General features: G+C 54.9%; 2 protein-coding genes across 5 annotated transcripts; one reads left to right on the forward strand and one right to left on the reverse strand.

The window, feature by feature from the left end:
* Positions 1–1,847: 1,847 nt before the first annotated feature.
* On the reverse strand, positions 1,848–14,505 carry DBF4B (DBF4B-CDC7 kinase regulatory subunit; the record flags this gene model as incomplete). Its single annotated transcript, XM_082297405.1, has 11 exons — positions 1,848–3,664; positions 4,151–4,260; positions 4,899–5,025; positions 5,182–5,298; positions 6,120–6,162; positions 8,082–8,118; positions 8,804–8,874; positions 9,716–9,785; positions 10,397–10,447; positions 11,813–12,004; positions 14,395–14,505. The coding sequence occupies 11 exons, from the start codon at positions 14,503–14,505 to the stop codon at positions 2,284–2,286; spliced, it is 2,310 nt and encodes a 769-aa protein (XP_082153531.1). The 3' UTR covers positions 1,848–2,283.
* An 89-nt stretch (positions 14,506–14,594) lies between these two features.
* CCDC43 (coiled-coil domain containing 43) lies at positions 14,595–23,695 on the forward strand. 4 transcript variants are annotated; one of them, XR_014227100.1, is made up of 6 exons: positions 14,595–15,044; positions 17,838–17,925; positions 20,212–20,347; positions 20,973–21,028; positions 22,373–22,611; positions 22,710–23,695. XR_014227100.1 is itself a non-coding variant. In XM_082297426.1 (6 exons), exons 2-6 carry the CDS (start codon positions 17,516–17,518, stop codon positions 22,558–22,560), a joined length of 564 nt encoding a protein of 187 aa, XP_082153552.1. In that variant the 5' UTR covers positions 15,075–17,332; positions 17,458–17,515; the 3' UTR covers positions 22,561–23,695. The 4 variants fall into 4 exon arrangements, 3 of the variants coding, with proteins under 3 accessions (XP_082153550.1, XP_082153552.1, XP_082153551.1); XM_082297426.1 differs by lacking the exon at positions 14,595–15,044 and adding exons at positions 15,075–17,332; positions 17,458–17,611 and having other exon boundaries at positions 22,373–23,695; XM_082297424.1 differs by having other exon boundaries at positions 22,373–23,695.
* The last annotated feature ends 339 nt before the right edge of the window (positions 23,696–24,034 follow it).

Below are 24,034 nucleotides of genomic sequence, written 5' to 3' on the forward strand. Positions count from 1 at the left end.
CAGAGGGGCGGGTGCACCCTGGCCTGCTTTGAGCAGAGGATGTGCTGAGGGCTGTGCTCAGACTGGGGGGCTCAAAACCCCCCCGCACCCCCAGGCTGAGCGGTGGGGGGCAGTCACAGGGACAGCTCCCACGGGGGCTGCACAGGAACAGACTCCCAGAAACGCCTTCTCAGCCACACCCAGGGGGTTCCCGAGGGCTTTCGAGGCAGATCAGCCCGGCTCAGCCCCACCTCCCTCCATGACAGCATTGGGGCAGGGCTTCCAAACTGGGACCTGCTGCCCTCAGACCTGCGTCTTGCTCCACGCAGTGAGGGGAGGAACTGCAGCATCAGGCGCAGCAGAGCTGATCCAGCAGCTGCTTGGCTCCTCAGGAGCTCTGAGCCTGCTAGCCTGAGGGGCAGAGTCCCTCTCAGTGCCCTCCTGGTGCTCCTCAGCACCACAGGGACAAAGGGGTACTCAGCCAGGGTGGATCTACACCAGGGAGCAGCTGATTTGTGGAAGATGTCCCTGGCCTGGGCAGGGAGTCGGAACTACATGATCTTTAAGGTCTCTTCCAACCTGAACCATTCCAAGATTCTGTATCTGCAGCCAGAACATCTGACCCAAGGCCTACAGGGTCCCCAAGGGGCCATAAAGCAGCTGCTTCAGTCCCCCAGAGCAGGGACCCCACAGTGTAAGTCACTGGTCAGCATGAGGAGGGGGCAGGCAGCACTTGGGGGTCCCTCTCCCGTGCCAGGCTTGGTGAAGGACAACGGATCTCCCAGGTCAGCTCACCACCATGAGGTATCCCAGTCTCCACAGGGAACAAACTGGAGCTCTGGTCACCCAGGCCAAGGGCCTGGAGGGGCCATTCCTGAGTCCCCAGGGCACCCTCGTTGCTGTCTGAGGGGCACAGAGCTGGTCACTGCCTCCAGGAGGCCGAGCACACCAGGACAGTGGCTGCTATAACCAGGGGGTGCTCCAAACCCCTCTCCCTCTCTGCCTGGGATTACCTCCCTGCTGGGACAGCCTGTGGCTGCAGGGACGTCTCCACAGCAGAGCCCCGAGCCCAGTAGGGGTTTGATCGGCCCTTCATTACAGGGGCTGCAGGAGGTAAAGGACTGGGGTCTGGCTGTTGCACTGGAGAAGGATTTAGCTCAGGAGGAACCTCTGAAGCCTCGTGTGTTCCAAGTCCCTGCTCCCACTACATGATCCCACTTCAAGCCTTTCCTTTGAGCCTGGAGTGAAGGAGAGACTGTTGTCCTTAACTCCAGGATTGAACATTCTCCAAGGACAGACAGACCCCACTCCTCTGGGTGCCTGGCCCGGGACTGTCCCACCCTCCTGCACACTGAGCCTTTCCTTTTCCCAACCTGCAGCTGGCAGCAGGCTGACACCTGGCACCACTGAAGGGTTGGCTCCATTCTGCTTGGCACTGCCCTTCAAGAGGCTGTTTTTAGACACTCCAGAACATCCTCTTAGCCAGCCCAGCCCACCCCTGACCTCTAGCCCATGGCCCCACGCCCAGGAGAGGTCAACAGGCTCCAACTACCAACTGCTCCCCAGTTTCTCCACACCCCTCCTTACTGGGCACCACCCCTGCAGTGGGTACCACAGCTTCCCAGAGCCTGCTGACCACGCTCCTCTGGCAAACCACGGATGGGGTGATGTTCTGGGGCTGGACAAACCACTGTGCCCCCTTCATCGTGGTGCCCATTAGCCACAGACCCTTTCCAGCAAAGCTTCCTCCACCCAACCCCTACTGCTCTGCTCCTGGCCCCAGACACATTCCACCCACAGCGAGGCAGAGCAGGATCTCATCCCTCCATTTTATTTCAAAGTTTAAAAGTTTGTAAAAAAAACCCCAAACAAGTTAAAACCACCTGAAAATACTCAAAGACAACCCCCAGACCACAAGAGGAGTGCAAATCTCACCCCCATGACCCTCCTCTCCTAAGTCTTTGCAGCTCTGGGGACCATGTGAGAGGAGGAACAGGCCCTGCTCTCCCTCTGGGAAGGGCAAAGAGCAAATTCCTGCTGAAGAGAGACTTCCAGAGGCAGCACCATGTCAGACAGAGCCTGGCTCTAAACGTGGCCAGCAGAGAGGAGGGAAGATCCCAGCTCTGATCACAGCCAAGGACAGCAAAGCCACTGCATCCCCATTGATTCCCAGCAGGAGAGCTGCCCAGGCTGCCAGTGCTGTCGTCACTCCTGGATGTGGCTCCTGGTCCTGACACAGAAGGTGCTTTGGTAAATCCCTTCTCAGCTCCCACCGAGGGTCCAGAGAGCAGCCTGCAGGTGGTTTTAGCTGCCAAACAATGTCCCAAATATGGGGAAAGAGGCTCCTCTGGTCTCTGTGCAGCAGTTCCTGCAGTTCTTGTCCTCTTGGCCTGCCCAGGCCAGCTCTGACTCCTTCAGCACAGAGCAGAGCTGAGACTCGTACCCGCTGTCCCTCACACTGACGCGTGTCTGCTGCAGCAAGTCCCTGTCCACAGCCGCAGTCCTGCGGCCCTGGACACCCCTGAGGCTGGGGAGCAGCTGCACATCCCCGTCTGACTCCAAGGAGCTCCTGCTGATGCCATGAGCAGCCTCTGGGCTCTGGGGAGCAGGTGGGAGGGGGCTGGGGCTCAGTGCCCGCTCTGTGCCCTGCCCAGGAATGTCGGGAGCTCCGGGGGCTGTTTTTTCTGCTGCCCTGACACAGAGTGAGCAGCAACATCTGGCTTCAGCCATGGGCAGTGTGGGAGAGGGCAGGCAGCCAGCAGGGCAGCTGGTCCTGCTTGCTGTGCACTCCAGACCAGGCCTGTTCCCATTCCTGGGTGTGTTGTCACTGTCCCCTCTGAGCTGCTTCCCTCGGCATCTCTCCCTGCTCCAGCCACACTCGCTGACAGTGCTGGCTGCAGCTGCCTCCCCGGGATCAAAACCTGCAGCCGCAGCTCCCAGGGATCCTGGCTGGGATACAGGGTCCTCATGGCTCCCACACGGGCACAGATCCAAAGCAAGGGAGCTGTGAGGTCTGGTGGAGAGCTCTGTGCCCAGGGACAGGCTGCCAGCCCCCGGCACAGCGGGCAGGCCTGGCTCAGACACCTGCCCTGCACCCTGTGCCCCCAGTCCACCACCCAGGGGCTCCGTCTGCTCACCCGCAGGGGAGAGGCCAAAACCCAGCTCCAGCCTGGGCCTCTTTCCCACCTGGGAGCTCTGTCTGGAGCACAGCTGGCGCTTCCTGGAGGCAGGCAGTGCTTGGGGAGGGTGGCTGACAGACCCAGGCTGCCTGTGAGGTTCAGATGAAGAAGCCATTGCCTCTCTGACAGGAGTGGGTGCTGCCCAAGGCCCCCTGCCCAGCTCAGGAGCCAAGTCTAAACCTGAAGCCCCCAGCCCAGCCTCCCCCATGGTGCCATGGGCAGCCCAGAGCCCTCTGCTGAGCCCTGCTTCCCTGGGCAGCCCCAGGGAGCCGTGCTTTAACAACGCCACTCCTCCTCTGGAATCTCTGACCCTGTCCTTAGGCAGGCAGGGGGAACATCCCTTGGTCTTCAGGCCATGATCCAGCTCTGTATCCATTACCAGTTCCAGAGCACCTGGCTCAGGCTGCTCCCCTTCCTTGCCCAGCTCTGCTGGCAGCAGCTTGATTCCTCCAGTGCTGTGTGCTTGAGGCACTCCATGCTCATCTGCCAGGCAGGACCCGGGCACCCTGAGAGGAACCATCAGTTACTGCTCACCCAGCCCCAGGAACGCCCTCCCCCAGGGAGACCAGGCCCCTCCTGCAGTGCAGGGTGTTTGCAGCCCTTGCTCAGGAGCAGGGAAGGAATCTTAGCCTGGTGAGGCTTAGAATGACTCTGCTGCTGGCAGAGATGGGCAGCACAAGGGATCTCAGCCTCCTCACCCCAGAGCCCAGGCACAGGGGGGCCACAGAGCAGCTGGGTTTGAGTCAGACACAGGGACAGAAGAGGTGGGCTCAGTTGCCCTTTCTAGTTTAGGAGGCACTAGGAGAGCACACCATGGGGTTTCCTGAAAGAGAAAACCCATGGAAATGCAGGAACATCTCCCATGGTTAGTCTAAGCTTTGCCTGGCAGGCGCCACGTCGGTCCTGCTCCGATTCCCTGGCACACGGACCCCATTCCATGAATGCACTGTGCAGCACCCTGCTGCCTTTGGGCTCCAGGTTCCCAGACTTACTTGGCTGACCACTCCACAAAGCTGCTGGTGAGCTGGGAGATGACACGATCCACAGGGATGTACTGGGAGCTGTCCTGGGCAAACCGCTGGTGCTGGGGGCTCTGTAGATGCTGGAAGGTGGCAGAGGCCCTTTAACAACACTTAAAGCTTTGCCAGGAGGGGAATTTGCAATACCTCTTGCAAATTCCCACAGCCTAACAGACCAGAGGGCAAAGGGACAGAGCCAATGTTGGGCAGCAGGTTTGGGAACACACAGAGAGAGTGTCCTGTTCCCAGCTCCTGCTGATGAGGAGGCTGTGACTGGATCCAAGGGCAGCCCACAGCCTCCCCAGCAGCAGGAAATAGACTCCACCACCACTGTCTGGCACTCACAGCTGGGCTCTGAAAAAGCCCCCTTGCTTGGCACCTTCCAGGAGATAAAAAACCTCCTCCCACCTTTTCAATCCTGTTCCCCATGGCTACCATGGAACAGCCTCTTCACCTTATGGATCCTGTAACAGGATGATCCTTGAGGCTCTCCCAGCCTAAGGGATGAGCGTGTCAAGCTCCAACCTTTAAACCCCCGTGCTCTGACCTGCTGGTGTGGGCACACAGATACACCCCGTTCCCATCTCAGAGGCAGCTCCTGCTGGATACAGCAATTCCTCCCGAAGGAGTTCACAGTGCTAACGGGCATGCCATGATTAATAAAGCCTCTGAGTGACCCCCATAACTCTTGCAAGGAATCAGGTCCCAGGGGAACCTTTACCTTCTGCAGCTCTTCAAAGGTCTCTTGGCAGCACTCACAAAACCCCCTCCTTTTCCTGGGCACGGTGACGGGCGTGGAGCGGGGGCTCTTCCCGCTGGCGCTGTGCAGGGCACAGCCTTCAGCAGCCCTGCAAGGGACAGCACACGGGTCACCCTGCCTGGCAGCGCCTGCAGGGACCCAGGACAGGGCTCCTTGTGCCCACACCCAAAGGCAGGTGGTTCCCAGATCCCAGGGGTGAGCAGGAGTGCGGTTAAACACTTGCACAGAAGGAGCTACAGCCTACCTGGCTTGGCAGGAATTGGAGAGGCTTTTCAGAGGTTCAAATGGGCTGGAGCTTTTGGGTGCCAGGAAGTTGAGGTCAGGAAAGCTTTGGAACTGGTGATGGAAGGGCCGGAATTGCCTGAAAGCAGTGCATCAGGACATCAGACCTGTGGCAGTGCTGGCAAGGGTTCAGAGCTGTCCCTCCTGCAGAGAGGCTCAAGGTGCCACCTCATTTATGGAGATGCTGCCCAGTGCTCTCCTTTGGCTGTGCCAGAGTTCCCATTTCTCATGGAAAGTGCTACACCCAGTTCCCAGAAACAGCCCCAGTGGGGCATGTTTTGGACAGAAGGCAAGTTTGCCTGCTCAGCCCAAAGCCCACCCAGGGCACAGCAGTGCAGTATTTCCAGCTACCCCACAGCACAGGAGGGTTTTGGTTCCCAGGCCACATCTCTCCCTCCACACTTCATTGCATGCAGCATGTAAACCCCAATATTTGACTCTGAGCTGCCTTAAATGTTGCCTTTGGAATAATTAATTGTCCCTGTGGATGCTGGTAGAGTTACAGACTCCTCAGAAACACCACAGGGATCATGTCCCCTGTGCCCAAGGCTGTCATCAAATTACAGGCCCTGACCTACTGTGCTTCAATCTCATTCCTTGCTGCCGAGGGCTCAGGTGGATTAAGTGACCTGCTGAGGATCACACACGGAATCCGAGCAAGGAAGGAAACGGCTGTCAAGTCTCGTTTAACACCTTTTTTCTCCCTGACACACAAGATACCTGGATTGTTTCTCTAAACTCCATCTGCCTCCCTCTAGGAGAGAGTCAACTTCCCAGGGTGGAACAGGGTCTGCATGGAAACCAGGCTCTGCCTCGTGGGCAGAAGAGTCACTGGGAATGGAACCAGTGAAGGAGAGACCCCAGGTTTTAAGGCTGGATATTTAGAAAGGTCTCATTTACCTGCTCTGGTCTTCAACCTTCAGAAAAGGGGGCTTCAATTTTCCTGCCAGAGAGAAACCTGGTTAGAAGTTTTCCTGGCCAAATTCCCTACTCATTCCCCAACAGAACTGGGCTCCAGAGCTGAGTGCATCAGAACTTCTGGCACTGGTGAATGCCAAGTGGTGGCCAAGCACAGCCAAAACAGCTCTTTAGGTGATCTTCAACAGGCCTTGCCCCAAGTGTGCAGTGGGGTGACCAAACCCCAGGCAGCCAAGCCATGGGACACTTCTACCTTTGAAAGAGCATTCAGCCATCCCCTCACATCTTTAATGCCTCCTCAGTCTTACAGCCACTGGCCTAACCCTGAGCCTTCTGACTCCAATCCCAAGAACTGCCACACATATCCCCCCCACAACGTGCCAGTGAGGATGAGAAGGGAGCTCAGGAACTGCAGCAGCTGCTGCACAGGCTCAGAGCTCTGCATCGACTTCCAGCACCGTTTCCTCTGTTCACCCTGCCTCAAGAGCCTGAAGTGCAGAACCTGGCTCAGACCAGGATGGTGATGTTAAAACAGCAAGAGCTGCTGGAGACAAACCAAGGTGCTGCCCAGCCAAGCCTGGCACCAGGACACTACTCGAGAGCAGTGTCTGGCCTCTACTCAGCTCCTGAGGAGGGCAAACAGCAGCTTTGCTTCCTACAGAGGCATTAAATAGATGAAGGGAGCAAAAGAGTCTCAGCAGTGCATTGAAGGAAAAGATTTTCAGAGCCAGGCTGGGAGGGGAGGCTCCAAGGTCCCTCCTGTCCTGCAGGTACGTTCCACTCACATTACACTCACCTTGGAAATCCAAGTACGGAGCTGGCTAAGAAACAAATGAACACCAAGGTGTTTCCACAGGGCATCTGCCTGACCCTGAAACCAAGCCTCTCCTGCCTCCCTCATGGCCTTTGAAGGGCCAGGAGTTTTGTTTTCTTGTGATCCTGGCACTCAATGCTATTTTTTTCCAAAGATATTTCACCCTCCTTCCCCAGAAAGGCTGAGCCCACCTGTCCTCACCAGCCTCACCCTCTGCTTGCCTCAAATGTGCTGCTACGTCACTGAAGCAGCTATTTCAGTACAGGATCAAGTTTTTTTCCATGTAAACACTGCCAAATGCTCAGCACTTCCAAGAGAGAGGCCACGTGCAGGCCCCAGATCCAGCTCAGAAGGGTGCACAGGTCCTGAGCGATGCCAGCAGTGACAAACGGCTCCGATGTCACTGCGAGACCCCAGGCCAGGCTCGGAGTGTGCCCAGCGCAGAGCTCAGAGCTGGCAGACACAATCTGCCTCAGCCAACAGCTTCTTGAGCCTTTCTTCAGCACCTTCCCCCCACCCCAAACTGGGAGATAACTCCCAAGTGTCTCACACACAATCCAGGTTGGAGTCTGCTCCAAACCATTCCCAAGCATTCGCTCTCCGACGTGGGCAGTCAAACAAGTCACAGATCAACTGACGTCACCAGTGCCAACTTCAGCACCACAATTGGCTCTTGTCTAATTGCAGATGAGAACCTGGCTGCTCCCCCCTCCCTGGGAAGCGCTCTCCCCGGATCAGTGTCTCAGCAGCACATCTCAGCCCAACAGAAGTGAGTGGGCTGGGAGGAACACGCTCTCCTCTGCAGGATGCATTATTCCTCAAAACCTCCTTTAAGCTGCTGGATTCAATGTGCAGCAGCACAGTTCTCAGGTGCCTTGGGATTCTGGGAGCTGGCAGCATAGGGTTTTTAGGATTTTTAAACACAGTGTGAAATCAAAGGTCCTCAGCTGTCCTGGGAGGCTGCAGCCAGACTCCAACAAGGAGTGACAGAACCCATTCAAGGGGAACTGCCTAAAGAGTTGGCATATCTTGGGATTGCCAAAGGTTTTGATGTATTTCAAATTCTAAATGAGGCTTCTCTGAGCAGCTCCACATCTGAGCATAAACAGCAGCACAACTTCCAGGCCTACCTTTGTGAATTTTGGATCTGGAGGCAGGGCATTTCACCTAGAGGAAAAAGGGACATATTTTGCATGGGAGCAGCACAAGGCAGAGCTGCAGTTACTGATCCCAGAGCAGCAGCAGCCTCACCCACCACTTCAGAGCTCCTGTACCACCCATAGCACCTCCCCTCATTTTGTCTCCCAAGTCACACAGGGTTAGCTGAAATACAACACAAAGGCTGCTATGCCCTGTCCCTACATCCCAGCTCCCCCTGGCCTCTCCAGGGCATTAACCAACCCTTTGGTGAGCCACTGTACCAGACACATCATCACCTTACTTTGCTTTGCTTCTGTGTGTGGTTTTTGCTTTCCCTACTATATCATCTTTATCTCAATTCATGAGCTTTCTCACTTTTCCTCTCCCAGTTCTCTCCCCATCCCAGGGGGCTGTGTGGGGCTCAGTTGCTTGGGGTTAAACCATGAGCCTTAGTCCCTTAGGGTCAAAGTCAGTATTAGCTGTGCTATGGATGCTGATAGTTATCAACAGCTGCCTCATTCTCATCTGGATTTACCCCCAGCTTTATAAAAGGAAAAATTCTTTGAATTTTGTCATCTCCATCACTAAGAGAAGCACCAGATTGCCTCGTGCTGGATGGGATCCAGCACCCCCTGACTGGCCCACTGGCACTGAAGCTGCTACAAGAACTGTTCAGGAACCCTGAACTCCTGAAGTTGGCTGCAGTTGTTACCTCTGTCTTCTGGCACGGCTTCCTTGCTCCCGAGATGGCTCGCAGCAGCTGCTGGGCATAGGACAACATTTCTGTGCAGGTGGGATGTCAAAGAGTCAAAGCTCAGCCAGGGCAGGGAGCTGTTCCCCTCCAGACTGCAGCACACCCCCCGTGGCACTGGGAAAAGCCCCTGGCAGAGCATCACCCCCAGGGAATGGTCCAAGATGAAGCCAAGAAAGCATTTTGAGGGACAGCCCCCCTGTTTGCTCTCTAGCAGAGCTGGAGGCTGCTGGGGCTCTGCAGGAAGGAGACACTGGCAGGAGCTCTGCAGCACATAGAGCAGAGCCCGAGGTCTGGCAGCCCCAGAGGCCGAGCAGAGCCCAGGGACATGATCCAGACAGGCTCAGCCACAGCTGTATGTCACTGTCATCAGACACTCAGGAACCTTTTACTCCAGACCTATTATTAGTATCAGAGTTCCACCATCTGTCTTTCCCATCACCCCCTCCCCATCCATCATGGGGATGGGAGGTGCCTTCCAGCACAGGTCCTCAAACACCAGCACTTCCTAATTAAACCCGACCAAATCCTGCCCTTATCATTATCTGTACTTCCAGGTTAATTAGTAAAAACGGTCTTTTTGGAACAAATTGATGTCCTGACCAAGATATTGACATTTCTTAATGTCCCACCTTCAGTACATTCCAGTGTACCCTGTGTTTGCTGTTGCAAATGTGACAGTGGCACGTTCTGTACACACAAATAAATCTGGTGTTTGAGGGCAGACCTGGCCTCGGCCTGGATGGCATCACTGCAGGATATTTGCTTGCAATTTCTTCCTTCTGTTCTACTCTCCTTACATCACTTCTGCTCCACCTGTCTCCAAAATCCCTCATTACCAGCAGCCTCACTGCACCCCACAGCGAAGGATACCATCCACATGCAGGATCTGGACTCCCCACAGGCGAGCGTTGGCGAGGATGCTGCTGCCACTGCAGGAGTCCTGTACAGAGAGGTTTGAAAAACACAGCTCAAAGCAGGGCCACGTGCAGCTCTAAACCGAGCTCAGAGCCCTTCCTGCTGCCCAACTGACACAGCACTGCATGGCTGTTATTGAAATCAGGGCACAGCAGAAACGGATCGAACTCCTGCTTCATCTAGCCCAAATTAACAGCAGCATCTCAGGCAAGTGTTTTAATTCCTGCTACAGCATGAGCTTCTAAGTGGGCACTGAGATTTATCTGGCCACTTGTGACCTCAGGGAAAGGACTGCAGGGGAGCCTTTTGCCCCAGCTACATTGCTTTAGCTCTTCTTAGGCTAAAAATTCATCTAACAGAGGCCTCGTGCTCATAATTCTTGTGTTGAGCACCCAGATGGCTGGGACAGGCCTTACAGGTACAACATTGGATGACATGGCTCCATAAACAGCAGTGACCAGGAGCACTGCACAACATCCTGCAGGCCACAAGCAATTGCTTTGTGCCCTTCTCAGCCCCAGGATCTGCTCTGTCAGCAGGGCAGGGGCTGTGCAGGGGGGCTGGCACTGGTTCTGCTCTTCTCAGCAGAACTCTGAGCACACCCAGCCCCAGCAGAGACCATTCAAGGCTGCTCACCTGGTTCTTAATGGCCTTGTGCAGCAGCTCCTTGCCCCGGCTCAGCAGTGCCTGTGGAGAGAGGAGACATGGACAGGTCATGGCAAAGAGCTGGAGAGCAGTGATCCCTGGGGATCCCCACACTCTGCTGGGATCATCTCTGCCAGTGGAGAGAGCCTTTCCAGGGGATGCAAACTGCAGAGAGCACCTCTCACTCTGCACCACCAGCACCAGCCAAGGCTTGGAGTTATCGACCGGCAGTGAAATGAAGGCTCCAGAGTGAGCCAAGAGGAAGCAGCAATTTAGCTTGGGAACTGCCTGCTGCATCATGGAATTGTTCAGGCTGGAAAAGCCCTGTAAGGTCATCGAGTCCAACCCTTTCCCAGCACAGCCAAGGTCACCGCTGACCCATGTCCCCAAGTGCCAAATCCACATGGTTTTTAAATCCCTCCAGGGTGAAACCCCTCCACCACTGCCCAGGGCAGCCTCTGCCAGAGCTGGACAGCCTTTCCATGAAGAAGTTTTCCCTGACATCCAGTCTAAACCTGCCCAGCACAACTTGAGGCTATTTCCTCTTGTCCTGTCACTTGTTACTTGGGAGAAGCGACCAAACCCCATCGGGCTATAAACCTCCTGTCAGGGAGTTGTAGATAGATCAGGTCCCCCTGAGCCTCCTGTTCTCCAGGCACCCCAACATGCTGGCCAGGGTTAGGAACATCCTGGGAACCAAGCCTTATTTTCAAGGCAACAGCCTCAGCAGATTGGGTCAGCTCTTTGTAAGACAAGGGGACAGTGCTGGGAGCCAGGACAGGGGACAAAACTGGGAGAAACCTCTGCAGCTCAGGTTCCCCACTGCAGATGGTTCAGCTCCAGCTGGCAGAGATTCCCCAGGCCTGGACTGGGGCAGCTGCCTTTCCCCAGTCCCAGCTTCCAGTAGACACCATGCTCAAGGTGGGATGTTGGAATTTGGCCACAAGCATTTGTGAGCAGAAAACCCAGCTCCAACAGGCAAATGGGACCAGGAGGCCCTCATGGATCTCCTCCCAGGGTACAGGGGCCTTGCCCTGTGGCTGTGAGTACCCAGAGACTGCAATGGTTTTCTCAGGTCTACATTTCTCTGGCTTTTCTCGCCACACCTCTGCCTGTTCCCTCAGGAAGTCAGCCAAGGCCTCCACCTCCCCTGCCATTCCAGCAGATTTCCTTGATTACAGCCCAAAGCTGTGACATGCACGTTTGAGTAGACAGTGAGGGCAGACACAGGGAACATGAGTATGAATAGGAACAGACAGGGAAATAGGAATAGAGCAGGGAAAAAAAATCACACAGAATATTTGCTCAGAGCAGGAACAACTTCACCTTCCAAAACTGGCCCCAGATTCTACCCTACAGACCCCTTGGGCCAAACTTTGAGGTGGCCAAAACCTTTGTAGCTCTTACAGTGGATGGTGGCTTCTGGTGAGGTGTGGCTGGGTTCCCTTTGGGGGCAGCAGGCACCGAGCTCATGGATTTTGTGCCTTCTGAAGTTGGGCTGCTCCGCTTCTCCTCCCGAGTCCTGGCCAGGCCTCGCTTGGCCTCTCTGTTGCTGGACACCACACAGGTGACTTCTTTGCTGAGGAAGCCTTCAGTCACCTGCAGTGAGACAGAACAGAGCAGCTCTACAAGTGTCTGACCCTGAGCTGACAGAGCCTTGCTAAACAAAGCTACTGCCCCTGGCTCAACCCCCACACAGTGAGGAGCTGCTGGAAGCAATCACATTCCTTCTTTCATTCCACACTGCCGTCTCCCAAAAGGAGATCCTGTGATGCCCGAGAGATTCACTGCAAATAGTCACCAGAACCTCAGATCCAGAAATCCACTACTCTGTCACCACCACCTACTCCTCAAGCAGTGCTTTCAAAAAAAGCCAGCAACTGAGGAAAAGGCCCTGGACATCATGGATCAGCCTGGAGGAGCTCTGTCCTCAGGAGACCATAACAGGTTTTAGAAAAATAAAGGAGAACGCAAACAGCTGGACAAGCAGCTGCACAGAGAACAGGGCAGGAGGGAACCACAGAGATGAAACACATACACACACCCTTGCACAGCAGCTACCAGGCAGAGAAAGACGTGGAAGCCCAAAAGTTGGGACACTAATGGTGTTATAAGCCCATAAGGACTTGGCTTCTCAGAATCTGTGCAGGAGGCAGAGAGTCACAGGGCTCAGGTGTGAAGCCCTCAGGAAGATAAAGATCTGGGCAGCTGCTAAACAAACTGGTTCTGCTCCCTTACAGAATCCTTGTGGATGGAGATTCCAAAACCATGAAGTGCATGTGAAGTGCCACAAAAGGGCCACTGCAGCCTGTGCTGCAAGCACAGAAGAGAGAAAATCACAACGTTCACAGCCAAATCGCACTCCAGAGTGTCACCAGCCCTATGCCAAGGGCGAGTTCAAGGTGCCACACGCAAGTCCAAGGCCACAGGGTGTCCTTACCTGTGTCCTGAACCACACACAGGACTTGGGCTTGGATATTGCTGCCAAAGAGCTCCTTTACAGACAGTGGCTGTGGTGTAGTTCAGTATCTCTACAGGAGCAAGAGGAATGAGAGCTCTACTGCCAGTGGACCTCATTTCAAAGGGGGAGGGCCAGGATGGTGTTTGACAGGCATCAGAAGGATGCTCAAAGTCTAAAATTATTTCCAAGTAACACAGCAGCCACGTAGAGAAAGAATTGTCTGCTGGGAGCATGGGGTTCTCAGATTTGAGGATGCCCAGCTAGGAAAGAGGTGTCCCAAGTGTAGGTGGCACATCCAGGGGAGGGCAGAGAGAAACCAGCAAGTTCAGGATGAACATGAATTTCATGAAAGGGAAAACAGTGCAAGTCACCTTCCCCACACGTCTGTGCAGCCAACACCCGGTCAGGGCTGAAGGGATACAGCAGCAACAAGAATGTAAATATTTTACACCTGTGTGCATATTGTAGGACTTAAGTTTTGAAGTTACATGAGATGATCACCTCAGAGAGATTAAAGAGTTTGAAAACAAATACTAACAATTTGTAGAGCCAAACTGTGCACAAGAGTAATAACGAAATGGAAAGATGAACGACCAGGTACAACCCCATGCTCAGTTCCAGCTCGAGGAACTGAGGTGATGCTACTTTTTGAAGGGTCTTGGGACACAATATAAGGAATTGATGAGGATTATCAGCAGCAAGGAAGCCTGGAGGCCATGAAGGATGCCACAGAGATCCACCCAAACAACAGCTTCCCAGGAAAAAGGGTCCAGATGGCTTTTCTGGGAAAACCATGATAAGAACATTGGTTGGCATTTTCTTGCTTTACCCAATGTTGAATTCCATTTGGAAGTTCCACAACTTCCCTAAAAAATTAAACTGCCACAGGCTGTTGTCAGCGATGAGGGGGATCCACGCACCAGTTACAGCCACCTGGAAAATGTGTCCCTGGCCAGGCAACCACTTATCACTGCCTGGAAGGGGCACCCAGCACCTCACAACCAGTTATCACCTCTGGGAGGTGCCCCTATGAGTGGGCAGTCAGCTCTCACCCCCTGGGAAGCGCTCCCAGGACGAAGTGACCAGTCACCCCTGCCTGGAGCACCCCCATGGCCAGGCAGCCGGTCACCACCGTCTGGGGGTTGCTCCCGTGGTGGTCACCAGCACTGGCCGGACCAGGCAGCCGGGAAGCACGTGGAATGTTGGTAGGGAGAGGTTGGTCCCGAGCCGGCCGGCGCTGCCCAGGGACCCCCGAGGGGCCGGAGCGCGGGGATGGGGGCGGCCTCCACCAGCCCCCAGGGCTCCGGCTGCCGGGGGACCAGGGCAGGGAACGGGGCTCGCCGGGAAAAGCAAGAAAATCAGGAAACGTTAAAATAGGAGCAGAGGGAGAAAAGGGGCGAAGCCCCCCGCAAGACACCCCCCTTCCCCCACTGCCAGGGACCCCCCAGTCCCCGTCACCCCCAGACCCGGGGCCTCCCGCCGGCCCGGGCCGCTCCCGGCCCTCACGACCCCCGGCGCCCGCGCTCACCCCGCCGAGCCGCGCGATGGCCTCGGCCAGGTCTCGGGCGCTGCGGCCGCTCGGCAGGTCGAGGTAGAAGGACTGTCCGCGGAGGGGCCGTGGGGAGGCCGTGCCGGCCATGGCACTGCCCAGGCTCAGAGCCGCCGGGAGCCCGCCGCTTGCCCGGGTTTAAATTCCGCCGCCCGCCCCGCCCCGCACGGCGGCCGCGCAGGGACGCGCCGCTCCCCGCGATGCCGTTCTCTGGAGGAAGTAGAAGCTGTGCCAGGGGCGCAGGGGGCACCCAGGGCACACCGAGCACACCAGGCCACCCGTCCGGTCCCGCCGCTCCCGTCCGGGCACGGCCGCACTGACCCTGACCCCGAACTCCGCTCCCGCCGGCGCCATAATTTTGTCCCACCGCGGCCATCGTCCCCCCCTCCCTCTGAAGGCCCAAGATGGCGGCGCCCGGCGGGGCGGGCGCGGCCCCGATCCCGATCCCGGCCCCGGTCCTGGTCCCGGCCCCGGCCCCGCCGCCTTTCCCGGCCTGGCTCGCGGCGCGGCTGGACGCGCTGGGGCTGGACCGCGCCGTGTACGGCGCCTACATCGAGGGGCTGCTGCGGGAGGAGGAGAGCGATGAGGAGCGGCTGGAGGCGCTGCAGGCCGTCCTAGCTGCCTGCCTGGTGAGGGGTGGGGGTCCCTCCGCGGGCCCCGGGCCACCGGGGTCTCGCCGTCCGCCCCGCGCCGATGAGCGCGCCGAGCTCCCGCCGGGGCTCCCCTGCAGCCCACAAGGCGACGGGGGTCTGCGGCCTCGCTGGGCGGGGGTGTCGGTGGGTCCGGCGGGGAGGACAGGCGGGCGGCTCCCCGAGGCCTAGGGTGCATCGCCCCCTTCCCGGGGCGGATCACCCCGTTACTGGGAGGACACAAACCTCCAGGGGCTTTTCTTGCTCCCACCCGGGACCCTGCAGGGGGTTTTGGTGCATTGTTTGGGGTGCTTTTGGCTGGGGAGGGGGTTTGTTCGTGGGGCACGCAGGGATCCCCTTGGTTCGTGTGCAGGGCTCAGCGTTCACCGGCGAGCTGGGCGGCCTGGCAGCGCCAGGTGGGGTTCGAGAGGTGACTTGAATGATAAATCCTGTGGCAGAAATGTGTTGGGCGGTGCTGTCGTGCCTCACCCGCGCGTTGGCTGCCAGGAATGAGATCCGGCTGGAGCTGGGACGGACAGGAACAGCCGTGGGTGAACTTGGGTGGTGGGCAGGGCTTGCCTCTGCCCCTGCCAGATTCTTGGGAGCCAGGAGAGTGCCGGGAGGGATTTCTCTTCGGTAATCCTCCTTGTAGGATTTTTACAGTGTCTGTGTCTCGGGATTTTTCATCAATGGATGTTTCATAGTGTAAAATGTTAAATCATGAGTGGTGCTGGGGTTGGTAACTGTCTGCTCAGTGGCTGTCGCTGATTTCCTCCCAAAGTATCAGTGTGGGAGCACAAAACCCAGGGTGGGTACAATCGGCTTTTTGTTACCACAGGTCACTGTGTGACACCATTCCTTCTGTACACTGACCGTGCCATTCCAGATGGGTTTCCTAAAAATCAGAGCACCCTCCCCTGCCGTCCCTGTCCCCTCCCTACCTTGGGGCACCAGCAGTGAGCTCGTTCAGCTGTGACAGTGCAGCTTTGAGCCGAAAAGAACCGGAGAGGCAAACGGTGCATCCTGCTGGTGGGAGGGAGGGAGCCAGACCTCTTTACAAAGTGCTGCTCTGCAGTGGGTGAGGTTAATTAACCTCCCTGTAATTACCAGACTTCATTCCATCACCATCAGTGTGCCTGGCCCTCTCCAGGCCTGGGAAGTGTGTCCTGTCTGAGCAGTGCTGGCTGGCCCTGCCGCTGATATTCCTCTTTCTTGATATTAAGGTTTTCTGCTGTTTCCCCTTTTCTCCTCGGTGCTGAGTTCCCTTCTGAGCACCTGTGGGGCTCCCATGTCCCTCCAGTCCAGGGCTGTCCCAGTCACACCACAGCCTGTTCCTTCTCTGCCACAGCTGAGTTGAGCCTCGTTTGCAGTTTCTAGCTCAGTTTGATTTTTCTGCCATTCCTGTAAACATTTTTGTCTCTTGAACCCTCAGACTTTGTAATTAGTCTTTGTAGTCTGTTCTTTTAAATTTTTTTTTATTTTTAGACTCTGTGCTTATTTCTGTATTGTATTGACTTTTGAAACAGTCTTTTATTTGCTGAATTTGGGGCTTTTCTTGCCAAGTCTCTTCTCCTAGTTTCATACACAAATTACAGGGGATTTTTTTTGTTTACTTGTTTGTATTTCACAAACCTTATTAAAATAAGGTGACATCTCAGGTGACATCTGCTGTCATGTCCATGGTTCTTCAGTCCTGATCATGTCTTGCACTAGTGGGTTTATTCAGATGTCACCATTTCTAATTAAGAAACTTAAAACTGAGTTCTGTGTCCAGTTCTTCTCTTTAAACCAGACAGAATCTGCCTCGCTTGTATTTTCCATGGTTACTTTTTCTCTGTATTTACTAAACTGCAAACCAACATCATTTTTTGTTTGTTGGAAATATTTGGTGGTGGCCGCTGAGCTCTGGGACCCCCCATCAGTGGTGTTTGGCTCTCCCATGTTCCACTGAGCAAATGCCAATTGGCTCCAACACATTGAGCATCTTTAAGTAACAAGTTTAAGCAGGGAAAAAACCACCTGCAGAAGCACAGCTGGAGAGAGAGAGGAGTGAGAAGCTGTGAGAGGAACAGCTCTGCAGGCTCAGTGGAGAAGGAGGGGCAGGAGCTGCTTCAGCCACCAGGGCTGCGATTCCCCTGAGATTCTGTGGTGAGACCATGGTGAGGCAGCTGTGCCCCTGGAGATCCATGCTGCAGCAGAGATTCACCTGCAGCCCCTGGAGGAGCTGCTGCTGGAGCAGGGGCTGCGTCCCACTGCCACTTCTAAGTCGTGTTTAATGTTCCAGGCAGGTCAGGGGGACCGGAGTATCCCTGCTGGTGGGAGGTGATGGTCTGTCAGTACCCCCACAGTGCTCTCAGCTCTCTACTGGCCCTGACCTACGATTTATCCCATGTAATTTATTCCCTTTAGTGAGCTTGCTGTGGAGGTGGCACTGAGTTGCTTCCCTGTGGCCTTGCTCAGGAAGAGAGAGGATGCTGGGCAGGAGGATTCAGGAACAAAGATCCCCAATGGCCTCCTTGGTGTGGGCAGGGCCGTGGCACCTGCACAGCCACTGCTGTGAAGCCCAGGTGTGTGAGAGCTGTTGGTGTGCAAAGTGACCAGGCACGGTGTGACTGTGTCATCCCAGGGAAACCAGAGTTGTGTGTGTTTGACAAGCAGATTTGGGGTGAAAAGCTGTATTCCTGAGCTGACTGCTGGGTGTGCAGGTCTTTTGTAGCTGGTGCTTTTCCTGTCTGACTGGTTTGAAGCAGCCAACTCTATTCCAAGTCTGAGGAATCTCTTTTCACTTACTAGGAAGAAGATCTCCTGAACGATGTGTGCAGGGAGGTCGTGGAGAGGTGGTCTGACTCTCAGGTTGTTGATGCCAAAGAGGAGAAAGAAGGTAGAGTGCTGTGCCTTGGGGTGCTGTGCCCTGGTCCTCAGTGTGGGTGACCTTCAGGGCCTTACCACAACGGGAACTTTGTGTTTGTCCTGGGAGGAGTTCAACCAACGCTGCCCACGTGGCTGCAGGTCTGGCCTGCCTCTTGTTTCCATTGCTGCTCAGTCCTGTTTCACCTGGAATGGGGATGAGCAGTTTCACTTTAGGCTGCCCCAGCATTTGCTGCTCTCTGGGTTCATCATCCTGCAAGGGGAAAGTGTTTTTTGTTTGTTTTCTTGTTTCTGGGGTTTTTGTTCGTTTGAGTTTTTGGCCTTCTGTTGTTTTTTGGTTTGGCATTGGAGTTTTTTGTGGTGTGTGGTTTTGTTTGTTTTGGTTTGTTTGTTTTGGTTTGTTTGTTTGTCTGGGGGTTTTCTTGTTTTTTGGGTTTTTTTTTCTATAGGATTTTTTTTTTCTGATGAGATGGTCATTAAGCTGCAACCCAAACCATTCTGTGGTTTTTTCAGAAACCTCCTTTCCCAGCACATCCAGGGCTGTCTCTCTTTAGTGCTCGCACTGCAGCTGTTATGGTATAGAAACCTGTGCTGCTTCTGTTTGTGCTGGTCTGGAAAGCAGCTGATTTGTACAACTGCAGCTGCCCCTGTGGAGAGCAGGGCTGTCCCTGCTGAGCTCTGGGCTGTCCCTGCTGCTGCTGCTCACCCTACTCACGCATCCGTATTTCCTCTTCCAACATTTTCCCTTCCAACTCTCCTTTTTTTCCAGAAATGCTTGTTGGGGGAAGCTCTGTGAGGCTGCTGATCAACTGTCACTGCTCCTTCCCCAGCCACAGTGGATACAGTCCCACTGTTCCTGTGTCCCCTCCCTGAATCCATCCCTTGTCCTCAGCTGGGAGCCAAGACCTCGCCTTGTCCTTGTTCACTGGGGAGGTTTGTCCTGGTCCCTGTGCAGGGCTCTGGCTGCAGTGGAGCCGTGTGCTGGCAGGATTTGTGCTTCAAGCACGGATCAGTGACATTGCAGTGGCACCAGAGACTGTGACAATGGAACATCCCTTTGGGCTAAATTCTGCTTTTTGTTTGCTTTGCATTTTCTTCTTGCCTCTGGTTGCCAACAGCACATTGTCAGTGCCCAGAGTCACCCAGGAATGGCTCTGGCAGCAAGTCCCTCATCACTGGATCAGCCCCAGCATCCCCCTTTCCTCACCCCCTGCATGGACCCAGTAGCTCCACCACGCAGCAGCTCAGTGGCTTTCCCCAAAAATCGTGGAAGTCTTTTCTTGGCCTGACCTTGCCTTTGGCTGGGGACAGGGAGAAGTTAATGCTGTTCCATGCATTAAATAAAATAAATTCCTCTTGGGGCAAGTGACTGGGATTGCTGGAGCTGCTGCTGGCCTCCTCCTGCTGCTGCCAGTACTCACCCGCAGGGATTTTTCTTGTCATAAAAAGGCAGCACAGTGTGTCTGGGTTCATGGAATTCCAGGGTGTAATTATTTCACTGGGGTTCCATAAAAGGATAAATCCCCACTGAAGTGTGTATCCATTCAGAATAACAAGAGTCCTGAGGAGAAGTGATTTAAGAGACTAAAAAAAAAAAAAAAAAAAAAAAAAGGTGTGTCAAAACTCAGATGTCATTTTAGGAAATGGGCAGCAGAATTTCAGTGTTAAAAGGTAAATCAGCTGTTGGTTTCTCTTGGTTGGAAAGAGAGGGAGAGCATGGAACTGATCCCTCACTTCAGGTTTCCAGAATTTCTCTTTGATGGGGGTTAAGTACATACTAAAATAAACTTATTAAGCTGCTTTGAAGCAGAAGAGAATGTGATTTGGAGTCAAATGGATTTTCATTAGCCAGAGCCTGACCGATTCCAGTTCCATTGTGAAACTTCCCTTACTGCAGGAATAACAGTGTTTGCTCCAGGAAATCAGTGTCTGGTGGTGGCTGGGCACAGAACAGGAACTCCCCCTCAAAGGGAGAAGCTGGTGTCACGTCAGGATGTCAGCCCCATGCTGGCCTTAGCCAGCCCTGTGGTGGCTCCTCAGCAGCTCCATCTCTCCCAGATCCCAGTTGGAATTCCCCAAAGCAGCTGGCTTTGACAGCACCACTTGGGAAGAGCTCGGGGGGTGTTTTTGGGTGAGACCTCTCCCTTTGGGTGGGTGCATTTCCCCCGGGACAATGTCCCTGCAGGACACGGGCAGTGGCTGTGGGTGGAGCTGCAGAGGGAGGAGGCAGCGAGTGACACCATGGGCTTGGTGGTCGTACCTGTGGCCTGGGCTGACACTGTCACTGCTCTCCTGCCAGATGAGGTCCAGGCCATCGCCAGCATGATGGAGAAGCAGGCCAGGATCGTGGTGAAGCCCAAGGAGGTGTCCCAGGAGGAGAAGCAGAGGAAGGCTGCGCTCCTGGCCCAGTATGCCAACGTGACCGACGAGGAGGAATATCCTTTTCCTGCACTGCTCAAGGCTCGGGCTGTGAAGGGCAATACCTGTTCTAAACCTGAAACAACAACGCCCTCCCAGCTTTGCAGGGTCTGGTGGGGAGAGCTGGGGAATCTTTGCAGTCTTCCTTCACAATAAAATAACTTCCATGGACAAAGCATGGAAGCTCCTCGTTTGTGGAGGGCTGTGAGCAGATGCTCCTGGGAGGGCGTTTGTCCCACCAACACGTGCCTGTGATGCTTTGCCCAGCCCAGGTGTGTGGCAGGAGAGCAGTGAATGCCCCCATCCCTCAGCAGTTGGTGCTGAGTTTCTCTCCTGCTTTCCCAGGAGAAATCTGCTGAAATAATCCTTTACCGAGAGATTGTATGGAGTGGGAGGGTTAGAAGTTAACTCTTTGTGGTGCTGAAGAACGAGCTCTTCCCTGCCCAGCAGAGTGAATCGTAGGGAACCGCATCTGGCCCTGGAGCAGCAGGAGCTGAGGGTGGGAGTTGTGCCTACCTGGTCTGTGAGAGTCCAGCTGCTTCTTCCTGGCTTTATAAGGTTATTTGAGGTGTTTTGAGTGAAGTGTGGCTGTAGAGAGGCACAAGTTCATTACTGATGTCTTTGTTTCCTTAATTCTCTCACTGGTGGGGATGAACAGGATGGATCGACAACAGCAGTAAATATTGCATCAGAAAAATGTATCCTTTGAATTCCTGGTGACTCAGGCTGTTTGTCAGGCAGGCAACCTCCACGGTGAGTTTCCCATCCTTCTCTCCCTGTGCTGGTCTCCCTCTTTCTTCAGGGTCAGCTTTTAAGCCTGGGGGTTGGTTTTTCTCTCTGTGTGCCCTGACCTTGCTCACAGTGACAGTGACAGGTCCATGTGCTCTGTGTGCAGTGCTCACACCAACCCTGCCATTCATTTTCCTCTCCTCCCCTCCTTCCCTCTTCTACCTTCTTGCAGCTTCACAAGAACATTCTTATTGACAAGGACAATGCTGCCAGAACATCAGGTTAACATTAACTGGTGTCCAGAGAGGGAAATCGTGTCAAGAATGAAGCTTGTCAGGCCTTGGTGCAGCTGAACACTCAGGCTGGGCAGGACCAAGGGGCCCGTGTCTGTCTCAGAACTGGGACCCTCCTTGAGCTCCCAGCTGGCAAATTTAAGATGGAAGCAGGTTGCTTCACATAATTAAATATGAAACATAAATTATTCTTGTCCCTACTTTAGGGACACACACGTACATACATGTATGGATGTGTTCAGACATGTCACATGCAGCTGCAGTGAATCCACTCGAGGCTGTACTCTGTGTGTTTTCTTCCTTTCAGGTTTGTAGAGGTTTGACACGTATTTTACACATCAGTCTTAAGAACCAGTAGGTAACCTCATTTTTCTAGGAAAAAAACATAGTCATTAAGGTTGGAAAAGCCCTCTGAGATCGAGTCCAACCATTCCCCCAGCAATGCCAAGGCCACCACTGACCCCTGTCCCCAAGTGCCACATCTGCACAGCTTTTAAATCCCTCCAAGGCTGGGGACTCCACCACTGCCCTGGGGTATCCTGTGCCAATGCCTGACCCTGTCCATGAAGTAGTTTTCCCAATATCCAACCTAAACCTTCCCCGGCATAACTTGAGGCTGTTTCCTCTTGTCCTGTCCCTTGTTCTCTGGGAGCAGAGCCTGACCCCCACCTGGCTGCCCCCTCCTGTCAGGGAGTTGTGCACAGCCAGAGGGTGCCCCCCTGAGCCTCCTTTTCTCCAGGCTGAGCCACCGAGCTCCCTCAGCTGCTCCTCATCAGTCTTGTGCTCCACACCCTTCCTTCTCCAGGAGTGGGTGTCTTTTCAACCTGACTTTTCTGTCTGGAAAAGCCATCAGAGATTCCTTCTCCTTTCTGCAGTCCTGATTCCCCAGTTCCTTACCTGCCTGGTGAGGAGGTAGGAAGTCAGAAGGTGAGGGGAGAGGTAGAACAAACTTCCAGTGTGCCACAGACACCGTCTCACGTGGCCTCAGCTAGAACGTTGTCAGCCCTTATCCCACCGCAGCGCTGTTCCGAAACACCAATGTGGAGGATGTCCTGAACGCCAGGAAGCTGGAGAGGGAGCTGCTGCGGGATGAGTTCCAGAAGAAGAAAGAGCAGGATAAACTGCAGCGGGAGAAGGACAAGCTGGCCAAGCAGGAGCGGAAGGAGAAGGAGAAGAAACGAACACAGAAGGGCGAGCGGAAGCGGTAGCTGGTGATTTCCAGTTGGACTCTCAAAGGATAAAAATTAATTCTGAATATGGTGTGTGTTTAAAAAGCAAGAATTCTGGGCACGTGGCTGGGAGTGGTTCTTGGGAAGTGTTGCCTTTCTTTCTCTTTTTTTTTTGTTTTGTTATATAGCAGAACAGAATCTCTGAGCAGCTCCCGGCCTCAGTGTGTCCTGTGCTTGTGGTGTCAGTGTCCCAGTTGGTGCTCGTGGCCAGTGTCTGTACCAAAGAAGGGTGAAGTGATTATGTCCGTGTTGTTAAATTGATCCATTTTTACTTCTGACCACCTGGGAGCAGAGCATGGTGTAGGAGCATTCCCTGCACTGGCCGTGGTTTGAGCTGAGCCCATCCTGCCCTGAGCCAGGACACACTGCCCCAGGGCACACATGGATTCATTTACACAAGCCTTGAAAACGTCTTTGCAAATCCCTGTGTTTGCACTGCCAAGGACAACGCTCCGGCCCTGCTTGGGCTGGGCCGCAGCAGAGGAGTGAGATGTGTGAAACAGATGAGCTGCAGCGGTGTGACCGCATCCCCCGGGGCTGTGGGTGAGGGAAACACCGCCCGGGCCGGAGCGTTGGCCTCAGCAGCAAACCACACTCCTCGTGCAGTTCTAAGACTCCAGATAGCTGTAAAATGGTGCTCCCCGATGTTCTGTGGGGTGAACACGGACTGTTATTTACATGGCTGTTGCCAGGGTGAAGCTCTGAAGCTTGTTTGGCACAAGCAGGGTGAGCCAGGGATGCCTGTTGCTCTCCTTGGGCACAGCTGCCATCAGGAACTGCAGTGCTCCTCCTGCTGCTCCAGCCTTTTTTGTGATGGTGTTGCCCACCTGGGGAAGGAGAACACTCATCCTGTGAACTGAGGGGGAAGGAGGGGCTGTGAGAGGAACGGGTGTGCCTGGGCTCTGCGCTGCATCTGCTCCAGGTGCCCGTTTGCTGTGAAGTGACCTGTGCTGAACTCCTGTGCTCCAGCACTCCCAGGGTGCCCGACCCAACGCCTGCTTTCAGCACTGCTCTGGCTCCAGGGCCAGGTCTCCCCCTCAAGCTGCTGCTGCGTGTGTGAGTCTCCAACTGCTTTGTCTTTGGACTTGAATAATAAATCTTGTTTGGCCAAGAAGTGGGTTCCTCTGAGTGATGGTGCCATCCATGATGGCAGTTCCGGTGGTGTGTCCCGTGTCCTTGCTGGCCCCTTGCCCAGCAGCACCATTTCTGAAGGCTCACCTGTTGCTGCCTTGGTGCAGATTCGACTTCATTCACGCCTTGTTTCCCAGGGCTGTGGTGCCCCCTCTCCTGGGAGCTCACCCAGCTGTGCTGCTCCCCAGGGCTCTCTTCCCAGCCTGGCCTGGATCTGCCTGTGACAGATCCTGGCTGGAGCATTGTACTTCAGGTGGCTCAGGCAGCTGCCAGGGTGTGGAACTGTGGTGGAACAGGGCAGGGGGCAGTTGTTGAGGGAGGG

Source organism: Coloeus monedula, assembly GCF_965178545.1.
Source record: "Coloeus monedula genome assembly, chromosome: 26".
Lineage (NCBI taxonomy): Eukaryota > Metazoa > Chordata > Aves > Passeriformes > Corvidae > Coloeus > Coloeus monedula.

Bases quoted from the DNA above. Each gene is read 5' to 3' on its own strand.
- CCDC43 (XM_082297424.1), top strand. From the start codon at position 14,820: ATGGCGGCGCCCGGCGGGGCGGGCGCGGCCCCGATCCCGATCCCGGCC. The intron at 15,045-17,837 runs GTGAGGGGTGGG...TTCACTTACTAG, and splicing joins CCGTCCTAGCTGCCTGCCTG to GAAGAAGATCTCCTGAACGA. The intron at 21,029-22,372 runs GTATCCTTTGAA...ATCCCACCGCAG, and splicing joins AAATATTGCATCAGAAAAAT to CGCTGTTCCGAAACACCAAT.